A 10,162-nucleotide genomic window follows, 5' to 3' on the forward strand; every position below is an offset into this window, starting at 1 on the left:
CTTGGTTTAACGTCAACAGCACTCATTTGCTGTCCTAAAAGAATATATATCTATAATCTATAGGCTATATTGTATTTAAATATTTAAAAAAGTAATCTTTTAATATTTTTTGTTTGGCTGAACTATAGCCTACTACATAAAAACAAAACAAAAAAAATAATTAATTGTGATTAGCTTTTAGTCTACAGTAGTCATTTAGACAAAAAAAACCAAAAGAAAAACACGTTTTTTTCATGATATGCATCTAGTATTAAAAGCTTTTAATTCTGTCCCCGGGGCTTATTTACTGTATTTGTTAAGAAAACCGGGAGGAGCCTACCACAAACGGCTCTGATTGGTCGAAAGTGCGCCGCCTTTTGGTCACGTGATAGTTGGAATCACAAACACGAGTTCACGCTCGGGGAAGCGCTACGAACTGTCTGCATGTAGTCCGCCTGCAAGTCCAATGCAATTGTGCAAAATCAAACCTATGGGAACACCGATAACCAATTATGATTAATAAGGGTCCCATATGGAAACGAGTGCGGTCTTACGCTGGACCTGTTCCGAGGGCGAGGCACGGGCACCGGGCTGTGTCCATACGAGAGCTGGTGGTTGTGTTTGGAGGTGGAAACGAGGGAATAGCGACCAATCTGCATGTTTATAACTCGGGTAGGGCTCTAGATAAACAGCAACTGCTTTAATAATACCTGGTACAATGGATGCATATTTTATAGAAACACATATAGGCTTCAGATTGCATGTAGCTCCCAGCAATGAATGCACTGAATTACTGTAGCAAATCATTGGTTAATAATACACATAAAAATAGTTTGAAACGCTACTAAACTCTATGTTTTCATGTTCATTAAAGCTGACTGGTTTGTGTACATTAAAATAGGTAGAAATTCCATGACTTTATTCATATTTCATGCGGATATACACAATGATTCATTAATGAAAGTTATTAACCATGTTTCAGTGACCAGGCAGTGGTTCCTGCCAGCAGTTAGAGGCGATATCCCACCTGGATGTGCCGCTCATGGCTTTGTTTGTGAAGGCACACGGATCCTGGTGTTTGGAGGGATGGTTGAATTTGGGCAGTATACCAACAGCCTCTATGAACTGCAGGTGAGCACTCAATGTAGCTCAGTTGATACCTAAATAAAAGCATCAATAGTTCATGATGGTAGTACACAGCTTTAGGATACATGATTTCATATCTGTTCTTTCAGGCCAGTCGATGGTTGTGGAAGAAACTGAAGTCCCGCCCACCAAGGAACGCATCACTTCCATGCCCACGGATTGGCCACAGCTTCACTCTTCATGCTAATAAGTGTTACCTTTTTGGTGGAATGGCCAATGACAGTGAAGACCCAAATGGCAATATACCACGGTGTGCATATTTACATGCATTTATGGATGTCAAATGCAAAAACACATACTCACATGGATTGTTTATTTGTGTCTCTATGCAGGTATTTAGATGACTTCTATGAGCTGGAGCTGCAGGTCCAGTCTGGGGTTAAAGGCTGGAACATCCCTGAAACCAAAGGTGGAGGTCCGTCGGCCAGGGAATCCCATAGTTCTGTGGTGTACTGTGGCAAGGGTGGAAGTGGCCCAAAGCTCTACATATTTGGGGGCATGTGTGGGGAGAGACTGAATGATTTGTGGCAACTAGACATTGGTAAGGCCTTGTTCATATTCATCAAAATAACAGAGCAGTATGACCTTTTTATATTAGTTCAAGCTTATGTTTTCATTAATTTCAGAGACTATGACTTGGTCATTACCTCTAATAAGAGGTCAGCTGCCACTACCCAGAAGTCTGCACACCTCCAATGTGATTGGAAACAAGTAAAGTCATAGCCTGTTTCTTTTTTGATTTACTGTACGAAGCTGTTCAGTTTGTGGTCCTAAAACGGAAAAGATAACAAAGCCCTACATCTTAAAACAATTCTCCAAAATTCTCTAATTATATTGCCTAATTTGATGATGCTGAGTTAAAAAATATCAAATAAAACTTTCCATCATTTAGTTTTTTCACACAGCAAAAATGTATTGGATTGAAAAAATGAGACAAGTATTGGATTTCAATCAGCAAATATGATGCAGTGCAATTAGCAGTTTAATGTCATGTCACAATGGTTTCAAAATTCCCATTTGAGAAATGACAGAGGCTCTTCGTGTAATGTTAACGAACCTGCTACTCTGAAAACCCATTAGAAATCCATTAGGGGTGAATTAGTCTCTTGGGTTTGCCTAGATATCGACGTCATGACTGAACAGCTCCATTGTCCATTTCTTCTCTCAATTTCACTTTGCAATAAAGTCAAGATGTTCTTCCAATGTCATATAATTATTTTACCTCCCACTGTCTCAATTTTTCTTCTTTATCTTCTTGTTGTAGATTATATGTGTTTGGAGGCTGGGTTCCTGTTGGAGAGGCAGAGGACGCTCTCGCTGCCGATGGAGTCAAGTGGGTCTGCACCAACTCTCTTTCCATGCTAAACCTTGGTATGATCAAGAATATCACATTGTTCTTGCAGCTAGATAATCTCAAAAATTGCTTTATTAACATTACACGTTTTCTCTCGGTATGGTTTGCTTACTGCAGACACAATGACGTGGCATGACTTTACACCGGAAGAACACCAGCAGGGATCGGCTTCAGACATACAGTTGGGCAAACGGGAAGAGGGTAATGCACACTGGCCAAAAGCACGAGCTGGACACTGCGCAGTAACCGTCGGCACTCGTCTGTATGTCTGGAGCGGGCGAGATGGATACAAAAAGTACAATAACTACCAGGTGTGCTGCAAAGATCTGTGGTACCTGGAAACAGGTGAGTGATACAGTCATTAAATCAAGAAGTTTATCAAATCAAATCTAAATCAACAAGTAAATCAAATCAAATCTGAACATTTAAATCAACATGTTGTGATTTGCTGTGTGTAGAGAGGCCTCCCACTCCTGGTGCTGTGTTCCTTGTGAAGTCCACAATTAATATGCTGCATGTTGCCTGGCGGCCTCTACCTGCTGCTGAATGTTATTTGCTTCAACTGCAGCCAATCACATCTCAGTCTGCTTCCACTGAATCACAGTCCACACCATCAGACACTGGAGACAGAAAGGAATCTGTACAAACAGGTATTACATATACAACTTATTCGGTGTTGTTTTGTGCTCAAAGTACTCTAATTTTGGAAAAGGTGAAAGAACCCTGTGAATATTATTTGTAATTTAAATGTGTTATTTATACGTAAATGTTTTATTTTGTTAACTTTCTGTTTAGACTCCCAGCTAAGTGCAGTTGTCAAAGTTAAAGAAGAGAAAGAATCTTCATCACAGGTCAGATTTCTGCATGTAATGTATTTTATATATGAATTTTATTAATCTCACAGGGCCTTTCTCATTTCAGGAGAGCATTTTGAGGCCAAAAGAACTAGGTGATGACAGGGCAGACGTCCAGTCAAAAGGTGACAATGGTAGAAAAGTGAACACTGCTTCTGATATGTAGTTTAATATGCATGTTTATTTCCACTCTTGCATTCTTTCTTGGTCTTTCTGTGTTACAAAGTGGTTTAGGCACACACACATATACATATACACACACAGTGGGGCAAATAAGTATTTGATACACTGCCGATTTTTCAAGTTTTCCCACTTACAAAGAATGGAGAGATCTGTCATTTTCATCGTAGGTACACCTCAACTGTGAGAGACAGAATATAAAAAAAATCCAGATGAGAATCGGTAGTGTATCAAATACTTATTTGCCCCACTGTATGTATGTGTGTGTGTATATATATGTATATTTAATGTGCATAATCAAAGATCAGGAAGGTGTTTCCGTGATGCCATCAAATGTGAATAAGGCTGGTAAGCTGAATAGTACATCTCAGTGCCAGAAAGATAAGAGAGCACACTTCCTGTTGAAAATAGATCAGTTGTTACTGTAATTTTCCTTTCTTACTAATAATATTATCATTCACAGAACGAGACATTTCTCCGATACCATCCCAACAGGTAAGGTGTTACATTGAGTTTCTCTACTTGTATAGGTATGAAGCTCCTAAAAACACTGACACAATTTCTCCCTTTGCCCTTACAGTCTGATTACTCTGTGTGGTTTGATGTGGGTGTGTTTAAAACACTGTATTATGAGGTTACACACTACTTCCTGCCTTCCGAGGAAGGTGACATGGCATCGACCCTGTTTGGTCGAAACTCATCTGACAGTGAGGTTTGTCTATGGTACTGGTTTGATACTGCCATACCTAATTGTAACAGTTTCCAGTTGTGACAGTGTGTTTTACGTCACCACTTTCTGTACGCCAGTGGGAGTTGCTGGGTCCTCGTTGTTTTAAGGATCGTGAGAAGCAAGAATTGGCCTCAGGAGTCCCATATAAGTTTAGGGTGGCCGGACTGAACAGCCGTGGCCTGGGCAACTTCAGTCCCGTCAGTGAGTTTAAAACCTGCCAGCCTGGATTTCCTGGTGCGCCATCTGCTGTAAAAATTACCAAGGTACAATCAGTCTTCTCAGTGATGACAAACATTTTGCGTTCAAAGACGTTTAGATGCTATGTTATGATTTCAGGATAAAGATTCAGTGCATATAACCTGGGAGCCTCCCACCTCTCCGTCGGGGAAGATCACGGAGTATTCTATGTACTTGGCTGTGAGGAAGAGTCGAGGGAACAGCGTGGAGCGACCTGGCGAGCTGGCCTTCATCCGAATCTACCGTGGTACCAAGACCTCATGCACAGTCAGCGAAAGCCAGCTAAGCAACGCACACATTGACTGCTCTGCACGGCCCGCTGTTGTCTTCCGTATCGCTGCCAAGAACGAGCAGGGCTACGGTCCGGCCACTCAGATCCGCTGGCTGCAAGGTGTGCAAAAACTTCGTCCCATTAATGTGTATCCTCATCAAATCCTCATTTGTGACCCTGGAGCACAAAACCAGTCATAAGTAGCACTGGTATATTTGTAGCAATAGCCAACAGTACATTGAATGTGTCAAAATTATCGATTTTTCTTTTATGCCAAAAATCATTAGGATATTAAGTAAAGATGTAACCTTTGGTTTTTATGTCACAGCCGTGTGTGTGTGTGTGTATATATATATATCTATATATATATATATATATATATCTATATATATATATATATATGCATATATATATATATATATATATATATATATATGCTAAGCGAATTCAATTTCTCGGGTCTTTAAAGAATGTTTTCACTTTTTTACTTTTCTTTTTCCAGAGTAGTATGTTACTTGTAGAAAAACAGCAATTATGGCATTTAAACTCTACACAAACCAATCATAATTTCAATAATTAAAGGAATATTAAAGAGCCAACTTACCTTTATTATAGCATTGTTTATGCTGCTGATGTCTATTGGTCAAGTATTTGACCAAAAATACAGAAAATATTGTGAAATATTATTATAATTTAAAATAAAATATTTTAAAATGTCATTTATTTTTGTGACGGCAAAGCTGAATTTTCAGCATCATCACTCCAGCCTTAAGTGTCACATGATCCTTCAGAAATCATTCTAATATGCTGATTTAGTGCTCAAGAATCATTTCTTAATGGTGAAAACAGGTGTACTGATTAATATTTATTAATCAGCACATAACCGCAATACATTGTTTAGGTTAATTTGATGAATCGAAAGATCAAAAGAACAGTATCTTTAAAAAAGAAATTTTGTAACATTATAAATGCCTTTACTGTCACGTTTGATCAATTTCATGTCAAATAAAAATATTAATTTCTTTACTTTCCCAAATTTCTGAACATTAATTTACACTGCAATATTATATCAATGAAATGTACAGTGGTCCTAACTGCTTTATATGTCGTCCTACAGATGCGAGTAAACTGAAATCGTCAGTGACGCAGGCAGACTCCAGTCTTCCAGCAGCAGAGCCTGACACCACCTGCAGATGAACTCTCGCCCCTGATGGGTCGGCAAGCTGCTGTAATATTTCAGGACTGTATTTCACGCTCTTTATTATCCCACAAAGCCTTTTGTCATTTTAAATGAACTCTTCCGATGACTGATCTCAGTCCACTGTTTTTTTCGATTGCCTTTTAATGTTATGGTATTGTTTATGCTGTAAGCTTTAGGTTTATCATTATCACTCAAAAAGGCCATTATCACTGTAAAATGTATATTACGTTAACACTTTTTATACTGAGTTCATAAATGTATTTTTATTATGGAACACTTTTTTTTTTCTTTTTTTTAACCTCCAAATCCTTACATTTTGTGAGCAAAATTTATTCGCGCCTTAGTGGAAAATGAGCTTCTTCCCGATATCTTAAACTGCATGCATGTTTCTTAAAATGGGCTCCTGTATTTTTAGAAACTGCATTATTGACTGTAGTTGGAACATAAACCGCTCCACCAGAGTTCCCTTCTTTTTTTTTTTTCATTCGACTGAACTCATTTTTGATTGCGTTTGCATTTTTTTCAAAAGCTGTCCAATTCTTACTCTTTACAGACTTTTTATAGCATAACTGGAATAAACTTTTTCTTGTGCCTTATTACTGTACAAAATTACAATGTCATTTAAATAGAATAAGTTACAAAACAATTCAGGAAATGATTGTTTTGTTACCATTACAAAAATGACTATCCTACATTTTGCCATAAAAGCGTAAATTCTGCAATTTGGATTAAATATTCAGTGCATTAATTAGACATAGTAATACACATTTATGCTGCACAAATTAGTATAATCTACTGGGGGATTTTTAATATCCCATTTGTAGAATCACTTATGCAGTTACATTACATTAGAGAATATACCCATGTATTAATGTTCCATTAGCATGTCACTAGAGAACTACAAACACAGAGCCATTTTAAACAGAGCTCTTAAAAACATCTCTACAACCCTTTCTTGGTTGCAAAATAATCTTTGACAACCTTGGAATTTCTTTTTGTAACATTTGTTCACAACGTTTCAGTCACAAATATATTTTTTTTTACCTAAACTCCCATAATGGTCTTGTGTAGACTAAAATTTACTAAATTTATTTTGATCTTGACTTTTCATCAGCTTCTATTGTAATATTCATGGATGATTTTTGACACTTTAAAAACCATTCAAACACTTCTTCAAATTCAAATCACTTTTTTTATTCAAAGATTCAGCATAACAATGTTAGTTCAATATGTTAATTAAGACCAAATGTCATATCAAATGAAAATTCCCTTGATTCTGTGAATGTAAATTGTCAATATGGCCTTTCTATCTTCCCACTGCCCCATCCCAAACTTTAAAAATGATTAAATACAAGGAACCCCCCCCCCCCACAAAAATAGTAATAATTTGGTTCGGCCTGTACCAAACAGACCATTCAAAACAAACTGGCCTAAATATAATACTGAATGAATTACAAGACATCACTTAATATCAAATCAGCCTCCTGGCAACAGGCACTTTTGTTCCTGCTCTGGTAACCAGGCATCTCTTGGTCTTCCAGCACTGACCTGAAACTTTGCAAGGCAAGAGATAAGTCTGTCTGGACACTGGACAGGCTACTAGATATAAGTCGGGCTGGTCTTCGGTCACGAGAATTGTATCTGCTGAACGCCAGGGATCTAAAGGATCAGAAAAAGAGAGCTGGTTTAAGTAGTGAGCATAACTAAAATCTCACAACAGTATTTGGTTCAGTGTCATCAGGAATCTTCAGTTTTATATCTGTAGTTTAACATGGGTTGGTTTACATACTAACCTGCTGGTATGAGGTGGTATATACCATCACATTCTGTTGCTGGCCATCAGCAGTGATCAGTCCTGCAGGCAACTGACCAGCTGTAAGTTAAAAGTAACAACATTAATTCATTATGTAAACCTTTTAAGACAGTAAAAGCTATAAATAAGCAAGAGAATAATGCTGTACGTTTCAACTGCATCAAATTTTCTGAACAAGGCACAAGAATATATAAGCTATATGAATGAAAGGGATTGCACTTACTGAAACTGTCATCTGTAAGCTCTTCTCCAAGGCCTTCGCTGACTGTAGCCGGAGTGATGCCTTTCTCACCCTTCATTGCCTTGGAAACATGAATATGTTACTTTACTTCTAACAACAACTTTTTGTGCTCTAAAAATGATATTTATGATGACACATTGCTTTTCTACAAATGACATTCTGCAATATTCCAATTCAAAAGTGCAGGCGATATGTCTCTCTCAAAGATCCCTTATATTGATGTTTTAGACCATGATCTGAAATGTATTATTAATTTTGCATATGTGAGTTAGTGAATGAATGATACCTCTCTGAACTTCTGCAGGTAGAGTTTAAGCGGCTCCACGTACATGTCAAAACCCAGAGTGGACATAGCAAACAAGATGTCCTCTCCGTTTATGGTTTTGCGTTTCTCTTGATGGCATCTCTCGCTGGCCTCAGATGTGATGAAGCTGATGAACTCACTCACACACTCCTGCACACACTCTTTTGCATCCTTTGCTATCTGTGTGATGAGAGAGATGATAGAAGCAATCAAGGTTACTTATACTTAAGATTATGATTTACATAGATGCACTCAAAAAGAATTTCTAGCAAATAAAATGTATAGAAAACTGAGTTTTTTTTTTTGTTATTACAAGTTCTCCATACCTGGAAACAATTTTAAAATTCTCCAATATTACCTTTCCAGTCTGTGGGATGGCATTCTTCATGATGCGGGCAACATTTGCGATGGGAAGGTAGATGTCCTGCTCTCGGAAATGGTCTTTACTGCCGTTGCCATCCTCGTTGTCATTAAAACTTTCATCCCCATCATCTGCACATAAGAGGAAAAAACACGTGACAATGGATGGACAATAACACTGCTCTCCAATAATCATGTTCTTCATTATCTCTAACGCAGAATAATGATTTATGGTGACATGTCCATACCATCCTGGGTCTGTAAGACATATGTCCCTCCTGTCATATACTCTCCAGTTATTCCTAACTGAGTGGTATCTGTGGTGCTGCCGTCTCCGTCCATCTGAAAACACATACAGGACAATGGGGGTCAAGACATTTATTTCAATTAACGTTACAGCTTTATAATGAGCGAAAATATTCACTCGTGACCCACGACAACTAGTAAACTCTACAGAGCATAAAAAGCGTTATTAATAATAATACTGAACAACCATATATACAATATTTATAAAACATTTACAAATTTAGCAGACGCTTTTATCCAAAGAGAAATAAAAATATACACTTACAAAATAGGTACAAAAAGCAATTTGTCAAAGAACTAATAAAAAATAATATATAAACTAGATTAGTCAAACTAGATTAAACAGCTAGAAAATATACTTTTTAAAATGCAAACAATAAAATAAATATGTACATGGCTTTGGATATGCTATTAGTATCGATAATAACTGGTCATATAATTCTTTGTATGTATTTCTGGCAGCCTTTGTTTTGATAGTCAGCTAGCAGGTTAGCATCGTCCCAGCTCAAGCTAACAAACTACACATCAAACATAGGAAAATATCTTATTTATGAACAATTTGGGTAATTTATCCAGAAATTAACTGTCTTCTTTTATAATTAGACTCGCTGTTTATTAAATGTGGTTATATGTGGATTCGGGCCTCGCGTGGATGTAACGTTAGCCTCCATGTCTCCACTCAAATAATCCCTTACCCATCCTCAAACCCTCATTCTTTTAAGACTTCCTGTATTTAACGGCAGCTTCAGCCTGGTAAAACCTGTAAAAACCTGCCGGTATCGGCCTTTTCTATCCGTTAAAGACGAGAATTACCGCTGAAGAGGATCATTTGACCGGAGCAACAAATACAAACCTGACTCGCGCTCGCGCTGCAACTTGATTGGACGCCGGAAATGGAGCTGCGCGAGACACTTTATGCACGCGTGCACGTTGGTCACCAGGGGGCGCGCTGGAAATAATAACGTGAATATTAGAAGAGGTTACATTTAACGATATTTCTATGTTCCTTTTATCTAGTGTAAATCGGGTTTATTGACCTTAATCATTAAAACGTTGTTTTTCCATCATGTTCCCTTCATTTGGTTTGATGACATGATCCATACTCATTACGTAGGCTATGCATGCCTAGGCCTATACATGGGTAATTATCATATAAATTAATATTATGGAAATAGGTGGAAATCCT

General features: G+C 37.7%; 2 protein-coding genes across 4 annotated transcripts; one reads left to right on the forward strand and one right to left on the reverse strand.

Annotated features, from left to right (window-relative positions):
* Window positions 1-351: 351 nt before the first annotated feature.
* LOC306861698 (host cell factor 2-like) lies at window positions 352-7,322 on the forward strand. Its single transcript, XM_079404102.1, has 15 exons — window positions 352-651; window positions 962-1,110; window positions 1,215-1,375; window positions 1,458-1,666; window positions 1,752-1,836; window positions 2,390-2,496; window positions 2,597-2,824; window positions 2,938-3,129; window positions 3,275-3,330; window positions 3,401-3,458; window positions 3,977-4,008; window positions 4,094-4,225; window positions 4,321-4,506; window positions 4,580-4,871; window positions 5,869-7,322. The coding sequence occupies exons 1-15, from the start codon at window positions 492-494 to the stop codon at window positions 5,946-5,948; spliced, it is 2,127 nt and encodes a 708-aa protein (XP_079260228.1). The 5' UTR covers window positions 352-491; the 3' UTR covers window positions 5,949-7,322.
* Window positions 7,127-9,859, reverse strand: LOC306861699 (nuclear transcription factor Y subunit beta-like). Of its 3 annotated transcripts, none has more exons than XM_079404103.1 (7): window positions 9,830-9,859; window positions 8,919-9,012; window positions 8,669-8,802; window positions 8,293-8,490; window positions 7,989-8,067; window positions 7,746-7,825; window positions 7,127-7,611 (listed from the first exon to the last, which is right to left on the reverse strand). In XM_079404103.1, exons 2-7 carry the CDS (start codon window positions 9,010-9,012, stop codon window positions 7,579-7,581), a joined length of 618 nt encoding a protein of 205 aa, XP_079260229.1. In that variant the 5' UTR covers window positions 9,830-9,859; the 3' UTR covers window positions 7,127-7,578. The 3 variants fall into 3 exon arrangements, with proteins under 3 accessions (XP_079260229.1, XP_079260231.1, XP_079260230.1); XM_079404105.1 differs by having other exon boundaries at window positions 9,672-9,842; XM_079404104.1 differs by having other exon boundaries at window positions 9,790-9,831.
* Between the last annotated feature and the right edge of the window lie 303 nt (window positions 9,860-10,162).

Source organism: Barbus barbus (assembly GCF_936440315.1).
Source record: "Barbus barbus genome assembly, chromosome: 42".
Taxonomy (NCBI): domain Eukaryota; kingdom Metazoa; phylum Chordata; class Actinopteri; order Cypriniformes; family Cyprinidae; genus Barbus; species Barbus barbus.

Coding starts and splice junctions, on each gene's coding strand:
- LOC306861699 (XM_079404103.1), bottom strand. CDS start 9,012: ATGGACGGAGACGGCAGCACCACAGATACCACTCAGTTAGGAATAACT. Junction 8,491..8,668: donor CCATCCCACAGACTGGAAAG/GTAATATTGGAG, acceptor CTCATCACACAG/ATAGCAAAGGATGCAAAAGA. Junction 7,612..7,745: donor ATACCACCTCATACCAGCAG/GTTAGTATGTAA, acceptor CTGATCCTTTAG/ATCCCTGGCGTTCAGCAGAT.
- LOC306861698 (XM_079404102.1), top strand. CDS start 492: ATGATTAATAAGGGTCCCATATGGAAACGAGTGCGGTCTTACGCTGGA. Junction 1,376..1,457: donor CCAAATGGCAATATACCACG/GTGTGCATATTT, acceptor GTCTCTATGCAG/GTATTTAGATGACTTCTATG. Junction 3,459..3,976: donor GGCAGACGTCCAGTCAAAAG/GTGACAATGGTA, acceptor TATCATTCACAG/AACGAGACATTTCTCCGATA.